This window comes from Acomys russatus, chromosome X (assembly GCF_903995435.1).
Source record: "Acomys russatus chromosome X, mAcoRus1.1, whole genome shotgun sequence".
Classification (NCBI taxonomy): domain Eukaryota; kingdom Metazoa; phylum Chordata; class Mammalia; order Rodentia; family Muridae; genus Acomys; species Acomys russatus.
Genome location: NC_067169.1, coordinates 51,734,182 through 51,753,550, shown reverse-complemented (window position 1 = coordinate 51,753,550; position 19,369 = coordinate 51,734,182). Strand labels below are relative to the sequence as shown.

General features: G+C 34.8%; 1 protein-coding gene across 1 annotated transcript in view; it reads left to right on the top strand.

Annotated features, from left to right (window-relative positions):
- The window catches only part of Tex11 (testis expressed 11), a 223,002-nt gene that overhangs the window by 109,697 nt on the left and 93,936 nt on the right, over positions 1–19,369 (top strand). The window contains exon 16 of the mRNA XM_051141799.1: positions 8,647–8,749. Within this exon, the coding sequence (XP_050997756.1) occupies positions 8,647–8,749 (103 nt within the window). The remainder of the gene's footprint in view (positions 1–8,646; positions 8,750–19,369) is intronic.

Below are 19,369 nucleotides of genomic sequence, written 5' to 3'. Positions count from 1 at the left end.
AAAGATAAGATTGTTTACTCAGTACTTATCTTTCATGTTCTGTTTATATATTGTTTGTGCCAATTATATAAAGCTCTAAAAACCATACTATACCACTAGAAGACTGAAAATGAGCTTGTGGTCAGTGCACATAATCTAGTGCGATTCACTAGATGGCACTGTGGCTTCTGTTTGTACTTTATTAGCTCAATTATTTTGAATGTTTTTGTAATGATTTTATTGCCTTCCCTCCAGATACATCTTTGTGGATATAAAAGAGAGCACTTAATGAAATATGAGGTGAAAATTAATTTTGGCTCAATTGATGAAGTTATAGTGTAATAAACACCCAATTTGGGGTTTCACAGCAACAAATAATTGTTGACTGCTTAATATGTAAATGGTGCTATAGAGTAAGTAGAAGATATACCTTATTCCCCTGTATAGATATGCTTTAAAATATTATTTCAGTACAAGATATACATGAATAATATAATTATAAAGCAACCAAAGACAGTTATAAATTAAGTGTAAACTAATGTGGAATATCATATGGAGTTAGAATGATGATATGATGAAGAGAATTGTTTGTAACCATTCATTGAATGTACCATATAGCCCAAAGGTGAAAGAGGTAGCTGATATGTTAACAGATAGTCAGACCCAAAAGAACCTACCTGAATATACTGAAATGATCAAGCCATTCTCAGAAGATGGAGACAAACAGGAAACAGCAAAACATCTTGTGCTGAATCCCCGAAGCCAGCTGTAATAGAACAGAAAGGATGAAATGGGGTTTTATCAGAAGCACATGTGCCACATTTAAGGCTTTTTGTTGACTGTGAGCTAAACAAAAACCAATACTAAGAAAGTTCACTCATGTTAAATTGAATCAATAGAAACAGTCTGCTTTTTGTATTCATGCATTCCCCATCTATGAATGTAACCGAAAGCAAATCAAAAACCCTGAGAAAAAATTGCATTTGGACTGGACTTCTTCAGACTATTTTTCCATTATTTCCTATATAATATAGTGAGGTGAGTGTTTACATAGCATTTCATTATATTAGGTATTTTAAATAATCTGGAGATGTTTTTAAATAAACAAGAAGATGTGTGTGTGTGTGTGTGTGTGTGTGTGTGTGTGTGTATGTGTCGTGTACAAGTAAGGAACTTGATCATCCACTGATTTTGGTATCTGAAAGGAGCTAAGGAGCCATAGGACCACTCTGCCATAGATACTGAGGGGTGACTCTATAATGCATGAAAGGATAACTGAACACATTTCCTGTGCTGCTTGGGTTAGAGCATATCTGAAGCATAATGTTGGATTGGGGGAATAATTTTGAAGAACGACATTGACAAGTTCTGATGGGCCAAAAGGAAGGCATTCAAGGAAGGCAACTCATTTCATGACTAGTTAAAGGACAGTATTGAGTTTAAACTTGAAAAGTGAAGATTTAGGACATAAACATTATGTACTTCCAGTATCTGTGCTGCTACCAGTAAGACAACCAGTTATGTTTATGGAGCACTTGTTTCTATGGATGAAACCTGTGAATGAAACTTTGAATCACCACAAGAAGACCCTATCTAACAATTACACTTATCTAAAATTTAGATAGTTTTAAAAATAAGATATAATGAACTCCCCTCTTCTTGGAGATATTTAAATAAAAGCAGAATGGTCACTTCATCTAAATATTATTGAGAACATTCTCATATTAGAAGAATTTTCAGACATTGGGAGTCTCTTAGCTGCATGCTTCTAATAATATAATTTAATTCTGATAATGCAATTTAATTCTATTATGGTCAAAGAAGATTGTGGAAGACTAGATTTTTTAAATTTGGAACTAAAGAGATCTCATTGCTAGGTTCTTAAAAAACTATTGAAAAATAATTTAAATATTAAAATATACTTATTTTATTATATAATTAAATAAAATCAGTAAATATAAACTACAATGTACCCACTGTCACAGTCTGGATATGGAATATCTAGAAAATTTATTATGTAAAAGATGTTTTGTTTTCCTTTCTGATTATACCCCAGCTCAGTTCCCCTAACTCTGTCCTTCTTTGATTTTCATATAAATTCTCCACCATAGTGTGTTTCAAAATATATGCCTGGGCAAGACATATTCATGGAGGTTAGTACTGTAAATCTCTTGCAATTGACAATGATTATGTAGTTTTGGTCATTGTGTGATAACTGGTTTTATACTGACAATGTGTGTTCTTATTTATTGATGCTGTGCAAAAGTAAAAATTTAATTAAAATATTGAGGGCTAAAGCTGAGGTAGCACTTAGTGGGAAATGCATGAAATATTTCACATAAATATATTCTAAGAAAATTGTAAGTGCAAAAGCAAATATTCTGTCACTAGAAATTACTAAAACAAGTACATGATAAATCCAAAGAGCATTTTAAAATAAAACTATTTACCTGTAGAAATTTTCCATATATTAAGCAAACAGATAGTAGAAGAGACCCAGAAAGCCAAAGCTATGCTCTTTGAAAAATCTAATAAAATAAGAAAGTTTCTAGTAAGACAAACAAGGAGACAAGAGAGAGAAAATGAAAAAGGCCAAGAGAGTATTGGTATTGGAACAACTTTATGCATGAATGCATCCTTAGAAAAAATAGAATTTACCACACTGAATTAAGAAAAGAACCAGAAATATATAAGCAGTCCTATAAGTAACTATTAATACAATTTAATCAATATTTTAAAATCCTCAAATAAGATCCAAATTCAAATAGTATTATTTTTATTTTATTAAACTTAAAATGAAACCTATCCTCAACTAGTTTTTTACATATAAAACAGTATTTCTGAATTCAAATATGATATTATATGACAAATTTTGGTAAGATCTATCTTGCTTCTCTTAACTGTATAGTTATTATTAGTAACTCTTCATTAGTTTCCTCTAGTCCTTGGAAATAATTATTCCACTCTTAAATTCTTTATATATTGCAAAAAAGTAGAATTACATTATTTGTCCTTTATGACTGTGTTACTTTGGTGAGTACATCTTCAGGGTTCATCCATGTTATGGCAAATTGCAGAACTTCTGTTGAGGCTGAATAATATTCCATTGCATGCACGCTTTTTAAATTTATTTATCCATTAATGGACATTTATGTTGCTTATGCATCTTTGTTATTACTAACTAGTCCTTTTAATGAACATGAAAGTACAGATACTTCAGATTTTATTATTATTTTTTATGGATAATTATCTAATGAAGGAATGTTGGATTATAGGTAATTGTATTAGTCAGGGTTATCTAAAGGAACAGAACTGATTACATGGATACATTCTCTCTATATCTATATGTCTATATATCTATATACATACATACATACTTACTTACTAATGGACTTATTTGAGTGGCTTTTGGGATATGATCCAGGTAGTCCAATATGCAAAAGTTTACTTCCATTCTCTAGATTTTCTCTTTGTTCAAATAATTGTTTCCTTCATGGTACAGACGCTTTAAGTTTCCTGAGGTCCTGGGTGCTAATTGTCAGTCTTTATTTACTACTTCTGCATATGGACATCTAGCTTTCCCAGCACCATTTGCTGAACTTGCTGTCTTTTCTCTCCCATGATTTTTTCCCCTCTTTGTCAAGTATCAGTTGGCTATAATTTCAAATACTCATGTTTGGGTTTTCTATTTTATTTCCTTGCTCTGTCTGTTTGATTTTGTGCAAGTGCTATATTGTTTTTATTGCTATAGTTCTATAATATATCTTGAAGTCTGAAATAGCAATCCCTCCAGTATTAGAATTTTTGCTCAGGATTGCTTTGGATTCTTTGGTCTTTTCTTGTTCCATTTGAACTTAAGGAGTTTTTTCTATTTCTGTGAAAAGTGCTGTGGGTATTTTGATTGGGATTGAATCAAATCCGTAATTTGCTTTTGGTAGGAGCCGTAGCAAACATTTCCATTGAACTAGAAGCTCAGACTCCCCTCCCACCTTGGCCACTTTGAGCTTCTGATGCCCTTAAGCCAAAATGCTGAGAAACAAATAACAGTGTCAGGAGGGTTCCAGATTATCATTGGGAAATAAGATTTCTTCTCCACAGTGGAGGTGAGAAAGATGATGTCTGGAGTGCAAGAGGTCCGTCCTTCAGGGTGTCACTTGGTGCCACCATGTCCTATGATTAAAGGCAACGGGAAATTACAACAGCCTCATCCAGGCAGGATGACAAAGGACACAGACCCATCGGGAAGGAAGGTATGGGTTACTTCTCCAGGAAGAGAGCCAAGACTTGCTAAAATATTTGCCGAGGGTGGAGGAAATACAGAATGATTAGTAGAGAAAGATACTCATAAATACCAGCTAAGGCCACATGACCAGTTATAGATGGGAAGGAGCTTCTTATGGTTTCAATCTCCTTTTTTTGTGTGGCTATGTTTAGGTAGCTTCTTGGTTTAACTTTGGTAATTTGGATGAGTCAAAATGATCTACTTCCTTTAGATTTTCCAACTTCATGGAGTACAGGTTTATAAAGCATTACCTTATAATATTCTGTATTTCTCTGTTCATTTCTAATTCTGCTTATTTGGGTCATCTCTACCTTTTTTTAAATGGTTACTTGGGCCAAGAATGAGCTGTTAGATTTATTACTTCTTTGTATTGTTTTGTTTCTATTTCATTAATTTCTACTTTGATTATTATTTCTTGTCATCTGCTGAGTTTAGGTTTGGTTCATTCTTTTTCCCCCAAATTCTTGAGTTTCATCATAAAGTCATTTAATTTTTTTTTTAACTTTTAGTGTAGATACTTAGGTCTATAAGGTCCCTTTTTTGTATTGCTTTTTATGTACCCAAGAGGTTTAGTCATGATAACGTTTTCATTTAATTCCAAGAATGTTTTCATTTTTTCCTTTTCTTTGACCTATTCACCATTTCATAATGAGTTGTTTAAGCTCCATGAACTAGTATACTTACTGGAGTTTGTTTGCTGTCAATTTTTAGTTTTACTGGATAATGGTCAGATATGGTACATGGAATTATTTCAGTTTATCTGTATTTTTTAATGTTTGCTTTGTGTCTGTTTTAGAAAAGTTTCCATGTGCTGTTGTGTAGTTTGTTTTTTGTTGTTGTTGTTTTGGTTTTTTTTTTTTTTTTTTTTGGCATTTGGGTGAAATATTCTGTATATATTTGTTAGGGCCATTTGATGTACAATGATGTTGTTTAATTTGGAGGTTTCTCTATTTTTTTGCCCAGATGATCTATCTTTTGGACAAAGTAGGGTGTTGAAATTACCTACAGTTACTGGTTTTGTGTTAACCTGTGTCTTTAATTTGAGTAGTATACTTTTATGAAATTAGGCACAGCAGTCTTTGGTGCATATATGTTCTGTAGTGTGATAGTCCCCTGAATAATTAATCTCTTGATTAGAATAAAGTGCCCCTTACTGTCTCTTCCGATTAGTTTAACTTTGATGTTTATTTTATTAGATACTAGGATGACAGTAACTGATTTCTTTTTTACCCATTTTATTGGAATAATTTTTTCTGTTATTTTACTTTAAGATAGTATCTATCTTTAAATCTGAGTTTCTTGTAGGCACCAGATACATGGATTTTGTTCCCCCGCCCCCGCATACTGTTTTTATTGATTACATGGGAATTTCACATCATGCACCCTCAATCATACTCATTTCCTAGTCCTCACAGGTCTGCTCCCTATTTTTGTGATCTCCCCCATAAAAAGGAACAGAAATCCCACAATTTCACTTTGTGTTGCCCATATACTCATGGGAGCATGATCAAACTCCCAGTAGTCAGCCCCTTAAAGAAAACTCAGCCTTTCTCACCTATGCCCCCACCAGAAGTTCTCAGTTGTGGAGAGCTACACTTCAACTTCCCTATCACAATTTTATTTTTGGTTTCACAGGGTTTCTCTGTGTAACCTTGACTGTCCTGGACTACTTTGTAGACCAGGCTGGCCTAAAACTCACAGAGGTCTGCCTGCCTCTGCCTCCTGAGTGCTGGGATTAAAGGCTTGTGCCACCATGCCCGGTCCTATTAAAATTTGTAAGTGTTCTCTTCAATGGTTTCCTGTCTAGGATGTTACTTTTTTTGGGGTGGGTTGGCATGGAGGTGGGGTTAGGTATTGTCACAGAAGTCTTCTATGCCCCTCTTTTCAGCTGTGAGTCTTCAGCCATTCATACCACTGCAAAAGTAGCCTCTTTGCTCTTTGTAGTCAACAGGAGCGTGGAGCATGGACTTCTACATGGGTTCTGGTGACAGCAAGGACCACAGACATCCACATGGCGTACAGGGGCAGCAGTACAAACCATGGACATCAACATGGCCCTCTGTTGCTGCACAGGCCATGGACAGATTTTTTTTTTTAATACATTGAGCTTGCTCGGGTCTTTTGATTATAGAATTGAGCCTATTAATATTTAGATTTAATTGAAATATGTGTATGGATGGTAATTGCCAGCTCCTTTGATGTGTTTTATTTATTTATTGTGCTGGTTTGTATTCTTAGTTATGTTTATATTTTATTGTTAATAGCATTTTTTTTTTCTGTGTTCTGTATATTTAATGTTTATACTGGCTAGTTTATGTCAACTTGCTAGAGTTATTTCGGAAAAAGGAACCTCAATTGAGAAAATGGCCTAATCATATTGGCTTATGGGGAAGCCTTGGTACAGTTTCTTGATTGATAATTGATGTGAGAGGGCCTAGCTCACTGTGGGCAGTGCCATCCATAATCTAGTGGTCAGAGTGCTGTAAGAAGGCAGCTTAAGCAAGCCATGAGGAGCAAGCCAGTAAACAGTACTACTCCATGGCCTCTATTAACTCCTGTCTTCAGGTTCCTGCTCCAATGGTAACATCCAAGCTAAAATAAAACCTTGCCTCCCCAAGGTCCTTTAGATCATGATATTTTATCATAGCAGTAGAAACCTTAACTAAGACCATGTTTTCATTATGATTGTGGTGATAGAGGGCCAAACATAGGGTATTGTTCCTGCTAGGCAAGGGATTTACCCATCCTCTTTGTTACTTCTTTTCTGTTTTATCATTCAGTTAAATTTCTGTTTACCAGTTTCTAATCTACTACTCATCCTATTTGTGTTGTTTTATTTTGCTTATTACATATTTCACTTCAAGAAGTTCCTCTTTTTTTAACAAGTATGTCACAGTTTAAAACAGTCTTTGTGAATAGGGGTCAGTGGTTAAAATTCACTGATTGATCTTACAGAGGAACTCAGGTTTATTTCACAGTATCAATTTAGTGGCTCACAATTGACTGTAACTACAGTTACAGAGAATTTGATGTCCTCTTCTAGGTCCTTAAGCACTAATCATGCATGCAGTACACATGCATACATGTAGGCATAGCACACATACACATAAAAATAATAAATCTTTAAAATTAGTGTTTGTTTCCATGAAGTTCAATGAGAGTCAAAAATGTTAAAGCTGTTATAGCATAGAAGAAGTTAATTAGAATGCATACAAGCTTGAAAGATCATTGTGTTACTAGGTATTACTATTAATCTGCCTACTTTTAATCTTTTGTTTTTGTTTTTGTTTTTTGAGACAGAGTTTCTCTGTGTAGCCTTGGCTGTCCTGGACTCCCTCTGTAGACCAGGCTGGCCTCGAACTCACAGAGCTCTGCTTGCCTCTGCCTCCCCAAGTGCTGGGATTAAAGGTGTGCACCACCATGCTCAGCTGCCTACTTGCATTTTAAATATATCTTTTTTAAAACTTTGAAAGTGTAGATGTTTTGTAACATTTTTTCATTATCCCAGTTTCTGTGTTTTGAATATATGTTTCTATTAGCTATTATTTCTACTTTTATTCATTTATGGTGCCTGATTTTATAGGGTGCTTGGTTATTTTTTAATGTTCACAGCTCATAATTCTTGAAAAATTATTTATAAAATATTTTGAAGCCTAAAATGAATGCCTCTTCTCCTAAAAGGATCTCCATTTCTTCTTTCATATTTTTGGGAGCAATCATTCATAACTTTAGGTCTTTTGAGCCTCCTCCCCACCAAATACTGTGATTTAGGGCTGCAAACAAAAAACTCTTACTTGTGCTACAGCTCAAGGAACATTTTCCCCCTATGTGGTGTGTTGCCTTCTATTCAGTGCTAAAGTAACTTTCTTTGTGGATTCCTGGAGTGGCTATAAGTAGGAGTAAGTCTATTTCTGACTTAGTCTTAGTCTAACCATGTCATATTGTGGAACTTGATGTCTAGTTCCTGATTTACCAAAGCCTGTCAAATTTTCTGTAAATATTTGCCCACATTTATAAGCACCTACCATCCAAAAGTAGTTTTGGTTCTGTGCTTCCTTTCTGGGACTTCACTTTTTCTCAGATTTGGTTTTATAACTTTTTTGAAACTTTCACAGTTGTTCCATTATTTCTCTTATTTTTTTTTTTAATTAAAGCATGTTATCCAACATTTATGCTTGTTTTCAGAAGGAAAGTTATTTTAACATAGCTTAATCACTCTGGTTCTAGAAGCAAAACCATTTTCCTAGCCTTCTAAGACAACAGGTCTTTAATTTTTAGGTTCCTTTTCATTGTGAGTACTCCTCAACTATTGTGTCAATCAATAATATTATTGATAAAATATGTTAAGGAATTTTATAAAATCAACCCAATGTTTTTCTTTTCAGGCTAAAGAGGCTATAGCAGAAGCTGAGCAATGGGATCCTACAAACATTTTTACACAGTTTTATCTATTCAAGATTGCAGTCATGGAGGGAAACTCTGACAGAGGTATAAATATTTTCTATGTATGTGTGAACAATAAAAACCCTCAAGGAATTAAAAAAAATAAGAAAATATATACAGCCAGACATGATGGTGCATGCATTTAACCCCAGTACTCAGGAAGGCAGAAGCAGGCAAATCTCTGTGAGTTTGAGGCCAGCCCAGTCTACAAAGTGAGTCCAGGACAGCTAGGACTACAAGAGAAACCCTGTCTTGAAGAACCACTAAAATAAATAAATAAAGAAAGACAAAAACAAAAAAAGAAAGAAAACAGATTCACTTTTTAAATTAAATATTTTACCTATACACTTATATTATTACACATATATACAATAAACTACCTACAGCAAAAATAACCATGAAACAATCAGGAATTATATATATGTTACATTCTTAATGTTTTGGCTATTTGTATTTGGCAACTTCGAAGAAAACATCTTTCCTATCAGAAACACTGTTTTTAAGACACTGAACTAAAGGCATAATAATATTTACATAAAAACTATGCAATAATGTTGGAGGTTTTTTGGTAACCTGTGCTTTTTACCCACAGCCTTGTTACTAGAAATAATGACTCTGAGGCTTAAGTATATTTACAAATGCCTAGGCCAATATAGCTGGGAATGTTCCCTGACTTGCTCATAACTAATATCCTGTTTATTCTATTCTTAGTTCTGTCATGTTGCCGGTTACTTTTGCTCAGATTTCATGCATCTGTTTTCCTCAGTGTCTGGGAGCAAATCATCTATCTGCATGTTTCACCTTATCTCAGCATTCACTCTGTCTACTGGAACTCCTCCCTCCTATTTCCTGCCTCAACTATAGGCCAGTCGGCTGTTCTTTGACAGGTGAAGAAACCATTCAATATGCAAGAGATTATACCTACATCTCCCCCCTTTTAGTCCAGATAAAAAGGCTTTATTCTTAATTATAATAAAGTATAAAAAAGAAAAATAATTATTTTAAATAAATCAGTTAAGATTTACATTCACAATGTCCAGTCCATTTGTGTTTGGCAACTTTGGTGAAAGTACTATCCTATCTTAGTGAGTTCAGAGTTCTATACCCAGATCACTGCCTATCATAGTTTGTACTTATCAACCTGAAAAAAATCTACTTAGACCTAAAAAAAAAAACCTTTTTAAAATAAATTCTTTAAATCCTAAAACAACTTAAGCTTAATTGTGAGACTGTTTTATACCTAGTCTCAACCCTATCATAGACCTGAGAAATAATAAATATTACCTGAGTTTATAGGAAGTGCAGAGCAAGCAGCTTCCAAAATTATAGAAATGACAGAGGCAGCTGTCTAACCTGGACAGCCACCCAAGTTTCTTAGCAACTGTTGGAGCATCTTCAGCCTTCTGACCCAGAATATCTGACAGACTTTTTGTGAAGCTGGAACTATGAAAGGCTAGCCTATCATCCTTGCAAAGCTTGGCAGTCAACGTCTCTATGTGTAGTTAGTCCATTTTGGACAGCATACTGTCAGCAGTTGAGGCAAGGACAGTTTCTTGTGTAGTGGCTAGCTTGCCACATTTGACGCAAACTCTATAAAGGGATTCGATGCTCATCTCTTCCTCAAAGTTGAAAGGGGCTGCTGCCAGGAGCTGACATACCTTATTGTCAAATCATCCTTAAAAGAATAACTCAATTCTTAAAATACCACATTCTGTAAATCTCTGGGGGTTTTATAAGACTGACTATCTATCTCTATCTATCTATCTATCTATCTATCTATCTATCTATCTATCTATCTATTGTAAATCTTAATAGGCAAATGTTGCTTGTTTCTAGCTATTTACTATCTTCAACCTAGGAAGCATATTTCTATAATAAACTAGACTAGTATCAGACATGACTGTGAGCTTGATTGGCTAAATATTAACTTGCATTACTTAATTATCCTAAACAGTTTGTAATAGTAGCTTTTAAAAGGTCTAGAACTTAACGTTGCATCCTTAAGATTCACCTAGGTACAATACCTCAACAAGAGTTAATACATATGTTGTAACCAAAAAAAAAAAAAAAAAAACCCTTAATTTTGTATCAGTATATAAATATTTATACCGATGTAAGATTTTTGGCTACTAATGCTCTATAGTTTAATAGTAGATTCAATGCAATAAATGCATTATTTATTAGATTTTAAAGCTGTCAATACATATATTAAAAACAAAGTTCTTTTAATTAAAATCACTTTTATACAATAAATATATTCTGATTAGTTTTCCCTTTCCTAACCATCCCCCAGATTCTCATCACCTCCCCACCCACCCAAATCCACAACCATTCTTTCTCTCAAGAGGAAAGCTTTTAATTGAGGACTCTAACTTAATTATTTTAGTAAAAATATATTTAATACCCACATGATCAACCGACTGGGACTCAAGTGGGCTCACAGAGATGAGGGACCCATATGAGTCCTCTGCATATATGTTATGGCTGTGTATTTCATTGTTCTTGCAGGATTCCTAACAGTGAGCTGTCTCTGACTCTTGCTTGCCTTCAGGACCCTCTTCCTCCTACTGGGTTGCCTCATCCATCCTTTTTTTTTAGTAGTTTACTCAGATTACATCTCAGTTGTTATCTCCTCACTTGTATCTTCCCGTTCCTCCTCACTCCCTCCTTCACCCTGTTCCCCTTCATCCATCCTTAATATGAGAATATGTGCCAAGTCTTATTGTAGTTTGTTATGCCATATTTGCTTGATGTCCCTAGAAGTTCTGTTCTTTTCTGAGGGGAGATGAAGGAGGGGTAGATCTGGGGGAAAGAGGAGGGGAGGGGAGGGGAGAGACTGAAAGGAGGGGAGGGAGGGGAAATTGCAGTCGAAATGTAATATATAAAAGAAGAATAAATTAAAAAGAAAAAAATAGATTCAATAGTCTACCCCTTTATCCATATTATTTATATATCATTCCTATATTCCATCCCCTCTGTTTTCTTTTCAAGTGTAATTCTTAGTTTAAGCTCCTAAAATACTAGAGGGTATGTGAAAGTAAGATGGAAATATTTTTTATTTGCCAGATATAATTGTCATCTTGGAGGCTTACTGCCTCCATCTGTTAACCTAGGCCTATTCCTGAAAGCTTTTCAGCTCCATACAATCTTATCTATGCCTAAAATGTTTTCAGCCTTGTGACTTACCGCTAAATAAGCTCACTCTTTCTAGCGGTTTCTGAATTCTGGCTAGCTGGTTCAACTCAGCTGTTCTGGCTCAAACTCCTCTTCAAGCTGGCTGATTCAAATTGGCTTCTCCCGTGTTCTGACTGAATTGCTCTACTTGGTCTCCAGTTAACTCTAACAATCTGTTCTAAGCTTCTGTCTCATTTTCATTCTCTGTCTTGTTCTGTTTTCACCTATGTCTAGCTTGTTCTCTCTTCAACTTGTCTCTGTAAAACTCTCCAGGTAAAACTGCCTCCTCTCTCTTTCTCTGCACTGTTCTCTCTTAAGTCACCTCTTTTCTCTGTTCTCATGAGAGCTGAGCGTATCTTAATATGTCAAATCTTTCTCTAATTTGTCAGTTTGTCTCCCTCTCAATAAATCATCATTTTCAAATATGGAATCTTCTACAAACTAACTTTACCTTCATTGTTTGTGATTAAAGATGTGTACTAAGGATGTATCTGTATTCCAGCCAGATAATATAGATGTAGAAGGTATTTGGATATGATCCCTTGCTAGAGCAGCAATGTTGCTGAGTTAGAATTCCTCTGCAGTTAAAAAAAAAAGTGGCCACCTATCTAGAAGATGTGAAATGGGCAAATTATTGCTCAAGCATTGGGGAGATTTTTTAATTCACTGTACTTGGTTATACTTTGTCATTTGAGCCAACCTACTCAAAAGTTTTAAAAGTTATGAGAAGGGGCTTTACCACCCATTCATTCAAATTGCTTTTCATTTATTTTGTGTTTTTTATTATCTTACCAATGATCAGATAGCTCTCTGTATGGCTTTTTTTCCATACATCATTAGTTAGGATTGAACCTACCCCCCCCCTAATCTTTTTTACCTCTAGTATTCTCACTTCCACTTTTATATCATATACATTCTACTAAAGTCATTCCTTTAAAGACTTTTTTTGCTTCTCTCATGCTCCTCTTTCCAGTTTCCTGAGCGCTACACTTATTCTCATATAAATGAACATGTTGAAAAATTGGAATCTAGATCTACATACGAGAGAAAACATGTGCTTCATATCTTTATGTTTTTATAATCCACTAAGTCTAGTTAATGCTGCCAGTATGTGCATTGATATGCAGCCATCCAGTAGATCACAGGAAACCTACCAGTGATCACATACTCAAAAGACTATTCTTCCTCCCCTAGCATCTATAAAATGCCAGTACCTCCTAAGTAAGGAGTGGGACTGGAAATCACCTACCCTATGGTGTGATTTTGCCTGGCTTGGTCTTAGGTAGGTGTTATGCAGTAACTGCCTTTTTTCAGAGGATGTTGATGAAGAGGGTAACATATTATAGGTGAAACAAAAGCAGTGAAGTGGAACACTGAGGGCAGAAAGGCTTAAGCAAGGATGGGTGTGGGAGTCTGGGAGAAATTAGGAAGTGAAGAGGAGGTGTAACTTAATGGAAAGGGTATAAAAAGCCATATGGAAGCCTACTACCTCATAATCCAACTTTCAAAAGTGGAAGGATAATAGGATGCATGTGAAATGAAGTAGGGAATACGGAGGGTTAAAGGATTAAATGGGGATGGGGATGGGCAAATAGGGGCCAAGAGTAGGTTACCCAAAATCTAAGGATCTATGAAAAAGTTTTACGGAAACCTACTAGTTAGTAAACTAATTTCAAAACACAACTAAAAAAGTTCAAACAGAATTAATATGTATGGTTTGACAACACTGTTGCCCTCTGAAGACATGGGTGAATAAATGAAAATCATAGTACAAGGCACGGTATAGCTTCCTGGGAGTTACTTGGTCAAGGAGGCCCAGACATCTCCAAAGAAACATAGGCTGTTGTCATTATCCTTGGTTACTCATCATAACCGTATGGTAAGACACTGTTGTTGAAAACACGACACATGCTGGCTGCAGGACATAGGAAAATCAGTCTTTTTTTTTTTTTTTTTTTTTAAGGAAAATCAGTCTTAAACTGACAGAAACACTTCCTCCTTGTTGACTAGCATTCATAGTGCCAAAATATGCTATGCATGCCGTCTGTGTTGGAATAAAATACATCAATGGTCTTGGTAACCTGCTAGGCAGGCTATGCATACTGATAATGGCATGACTGCTATGGGGTAACTAATAGCTTTCTGATTGGATTTGAGGTCTGGTTCACAGGAGGGGATTTCATTCCTGACACTGTAATCCTGATCAAAAGCCTATGGTTGGGGAGATAATAGGTCCTAGGATACTGTTAGAATTTTGATTGCTATTGCGTTGCATCTATAGATTTATTTGGAGGGGAATATCTGGTTTTACAATATTCTTACAATCCATTCATTTTGTTTTCTAGTGTCTTCCTCAGTTTCTTTCTTAGTGTTTTGAAGTTTTCATTACAGCAGCTGTTCATTTCCTTGTCCAGGTTTGTTCCCAAGGTATTTTATTTTTTCAGGCTGTTGTAAAGGGTATGCTGATGCACACCTGTAATCCCAGCAGTCAGAGTGGTAGAGGCAGGCAGATCTCTGTGAGTCTGAGGCCAGCTGGGTCTACAAAGTGAATCTGGGACAGCCCAGGCTACACAGAGAAACCCTGTCTCAAAACAACCAACAACAAACGGTATTATCCTCCTGATATCTTTATCAATGTATTTTTTTATTATATGTAGGAAGACTACTGATTTTTAGATGTAAATTTTGTATCCTGTATTTTATTGAAACTATTTGTCAGTTCTAAATGTTTCCTAGTGAATTCTTCACGGTCTCTTATTTATAGAATCTCATCATCTACATATAAAGATACTTTTCTTCCTTTCCTATTTGAATCTCTCCTGTTTTCTCCTGTTCTTTTGCTGCTCTAGGTAAGACTTTGAGTACCATATTCAATAGGCATATAGACAGTAAACACCTATGTCTTGTTCCTGATCTTAGTGAAAATGTTTTGAGTTTTCTCTGTTTAGCATGATGTTGATTGTAGGTTTGTCATATATAGCCCTTACTATGTTGAGTTTTGTTTCCTCCATTCCAAGTCTCTTCAAAGTTTTTATTATAAAAGAATGTTGAATTTTGCCAAAGGCCTTTTCTGCATCTTTTGAGGTTATTGTGTTATTACTGTCCTTGGGTCTGTTTATATCAAGTATTATGTTTATTGATTTACATATATTGAACCATCCCTGATCATGATCATGGTGTATTCTTGAATTTGGTTTGTAAGTGTTTTATTTAGGATTTTTACATCAAAGTTCATTAGAGTCTGTGATATTCTCTCGTTCTCCCCCTCACCCCCCCCGTGTGTGTGTGTGTGTGTGTGTGTGTGTGTGTGTGCGCGCGCGCGCACATGTGCATGTGTGTTTGTGTATGTATAACATACTGACTTCATAAAAAAACATTTGGAAGCCTTCCTTCATTTTCTGTTTTATGGAGTAATTTTAAAAAGATTGATGTTAATTCTTTAAGTTCATGTAGAATTCTGTAATATTCCATCTTGGCCTGGACGTTTTTTAGTAGGATGCTTTTTAATTCAGTTTCCTCACTTGTTATAGTTCTGTTAAGAAAAATTCCTTGTACTATCTTGGGTTGACTCTGCTAAGTCATATGCATCTATGAAGTCACCTGTTTCTTTTAGATTTTCCAATTCAGTGGGATGTAAGTTTTTAAGGTATGTCTTTATGATCTGAACTTCATTGATAGCTTGCTATATCTCCTTTTTCATCTCTACCTTGACTAATTTTGGTCTTCTTCCTTTTGGTTAATTTGGCTAGATGTTTGTGAATCTTACTGATTTTTTTCAAAGAATCCACTCCTTGTTTCATTGATTCTTTGTAATTATTTTGTGCCATATAATTAGTTTTTTCCCCAATCTTTATTATTTCTTTATATTCACTGTTTCAATGTTTGGCTTAATCTTATTTTTCCATGATTCTAAGAGATATAATTTATGTTATTTGAGATTTCTCTGAATTTTTGACATAGGCACTTTTGGCTATAAACTTCCTTCTTAAGACTGCTTTCATTGTATCTTACAGGCTTTGGTATGTTGGGTCTCTATTTACATTAAATCCTGGTGTTTTCTAATTTCCTCAATAATCCATTTATCATTCAATATTGTATTATTTAATCTCTAAGTTTGTAGAATTTTCTGTAGATTCTGTTGCTATTAATTTTTAGATTTATTATTTTGTGATCAGATAGATTATAAGAAGTTATTTCAATTTTCATGTGTACTTTAAATACAATGTGTGTGTGTTTCTCTGTGTGTGTGTGTGTGTGTGTGTGTGTGTGTCTGAACAAGCCAGAAGGTTTTGAATCTTCTGAATCTATGACCTACCTGATGTGTGTGCTGATACTCTAACTTTGTCCCTCTGCAAGAGCAGCAAGCATTCAACTGCTGAGCCCTCTCTCCCATTCAGTACTCTGATTTTTAATACTTGCTTTGCATCCTATTATATATAATCTGTTTCAGAGTGAGTTCCTTGGAGTGCTGAGAAGGGATGTGTATTCTGTATTGTTTGGATGGAATGCTTTCTGGGTATCTGTTAAGTCCATTTTATCTATGATTGTCATTTAATTTGATGTTTCTCTGTTTATTTTTTGTTAGGATGACCTGTTGGTGAGAGTGGGGTATTGAAGTAACCCATTATATTGGGATTAACCTATTACTTTATATCTAATGATGTTTTTTAAAAATGAAACTGGATGTACCCCATGTTCAGTGCATATATTTTTAGAATTGTGATGCTTTGTTGATTGGTTCATCAGTATAAAGTGACTGTTTTTGTATATTCTGACTAGTCTTTGTCTGGTGTATTCTGTCAGCTATCAGAATAGCAATACCTTATTTCCTAGTTCTAATGCATGGATTACCTTTTACCATCCTATGTAGCCTAAGATAGTGTCTTTTTATGGCAAGGCATGTTTCTTAGAAGCAGGAAGTAGGTGGATTTTTAAATCAAATTTTTATGAAATATTGAGTATTCAGACTTATTGATTCTTAGTATTTAGTGTTTTCTTAATCATCATTTTCTTATCTACTATTTTTGGGATTCTTATTTTTCCCCTGTGGCCCCTTGGATGTTTTTATTTTTCTCTTTATCCCAAAAGATTCCTTCTAGTATCCTCTGTCAAACTGGCTAATTGGCCATAAATTGCTTACTCTCCTTTTATCAGAGAATGTTTTTGATTTTCCATCAATTATGGCATATTGTTTTGCTAGGCACTATAATCTGGATTGACAGCTGTAATCTTTCAGAACTTAAAATACATCATTTCATGCTCTTCTGGCTCTTAAAAGTTTCTGATGATAAAGCAGCTGCTATTCTGATGGGCTTCCTTTATGTGTGACCTGTTTTTTTGTTTTGCTTTGTCTTTTGTTGTTTCCAATATACATTTCATTATATATAGTTAGTGTTTTATATGATGTAAAGAGTTTCTTTTCCAGACCTATGTATTTGATGTTCCATATGCCACTTATATTTGGATTGCACTTGGATGGAATTCTCCTTTGCTCAATTCGGGAAATTTTCCACTGTGATTGCATTCAAAATATTTTCTATGCCTTTGGAATAGATCTTGTTCCAGAGATCTTACACGTTCATTCATATGGTTTTTAAATTTTGTTTTTATTCTTATCTGCAAGTCCTTATATTCATGATCTTTTCTCTTGGCAAGCCTTACAGTGGCTTTTTAATTTGACTTATTGTTCATTTTTAGCATAATTTCAGTTTCTTTCAGTATTTCTATTTCTTTATTCCATTTTTATATCTTTCTAGACGCTCATATATCATTCTGCCGTTTTTGTTTCCTTAGAATTCATTCGAGAATTTATTTGTCTACTTTTTGACTTTTTTGAACAAATTTATAATCATTCTTTTACTCTGGGGTTGGTAGTTTTGGATACCACATGCCTTAGTTTTTTATGTTGCTTGTGTTTTTTTGGAGGAGTTGGGGGGACTTGTGCATCAACAATCAAATCATAGGTTAAATATTTAAAAAAAATTTTTTTTGTCACCTTGTTTCTTTTCGATGTAAGTGTTTGCAGTGTCGTTTTCCTTGGTTTGATTTTGTGTTCAGATACTGGGCTCTATCCCCAGTTTGTAGGAACAGTCAGTATCCAGGAGCAGACCCACTATGAGAGTGAATAATATTCAACTATAAAACAACCACCCTTAAGCATTTTAGGAAGTAAATGGACATTAATCATACTGTGTGTGCTGATTCATTGGTTACTGTGGATAAGAATGGAAAGAAAAAGAAAAAAAAAAACACTGTAAAACTAAGGATTGATATTTTGGTGGTAGAGAGAAAGCCAAGGAAGTAAACATAGATAGAAGATGGCAATTTATGGGCAACAAGGGAATAAGGAAGTTTTAGAAAGGGAGGCTGAAAGGAAAGAAGCAAATACACTCTATCCAATAATGGACTCTGCAAACCAGGATATACTTTGTTCTTTGGAAGAAGAAAAGCAAACGAAAAGGCTAAAGTTTTTGTTGTTTTGTTTTGAGTTTTGTTTGTTTGTTTACGCGATATAGGGTAAGAACAGTGGACTGAGAGGATCCGCTTAGGTGACATTAAGTATTAAATGAAGTAGATGTAAAGAGAAAATGCTAGGTGAAGGTATAGGGTACAAAAATTGACTTGCTTGATTGCTGGGTTCCATTTGGACTCTCTCAGGTTACTTCACTGATTTCTGGAATTCTCTTGCTCCACTGGAAGTTCCTCTGAAAAGGCTTCTGTCTTCTGAGTCTTTCTTTCATTGCGTGATAGGGTTGCAAGTGCTGTCCTGATCCATGAGTGGTATTTCATTGGCAGGCAGCCTCAGATGTTCGCACCTGTGATCTCCTTCATGGTTCCTTCTGCGATTGCTGGCCCTGCCCCTGTGCACCCCCTAATTGGCCATCTTTGTTTTTCTAGTTTTTATGTCACTTATGTAAATTTTGGTTTTTTGCTATATACTAATTTCTGCTATAATTGGGCTCTTTTTCTTATTCCTTGAGGTATAATGCTAATTTGTTTATTTGATATGATTATTATTATTCCTCCCCTCCCTGTCCCTTCTCTCTATACCCCTCTACCCCAGAGTCCCACTATGTAGAGCAGGCTGGCCTGGACCTCACTCACTATGTAATACAGACAAATCTTGAGCTTCCAATCATCTTCTCTGTTTTCAAGGTGCTAGGATTATAGGTGTGTACCCCTCCCTCCACTTGATTTTTCTTTCTTGCTTTTACTCTTTCAATGTTTAATTTTTTAATTTATTCTTCTCTTTCAGTTTTTATGTATATTTTTCCTTTCATTTTTTAAGTATATGTTTATTACTATAGGCTTCCCTCTTAGAATAGGTTTGATGTTTATGTTTTCATTTTCATTTCTCTCAAAATATTTTTAAAACTTCCCCTTAATTATTTTTTGTTTCATAACCTATCCATAACCATTACGGTTAATTTCTGTGTATTTGAATTTTTTCAAGATTATTCCTTTTATTAATTTCTAGTTCAATAGTGCTAT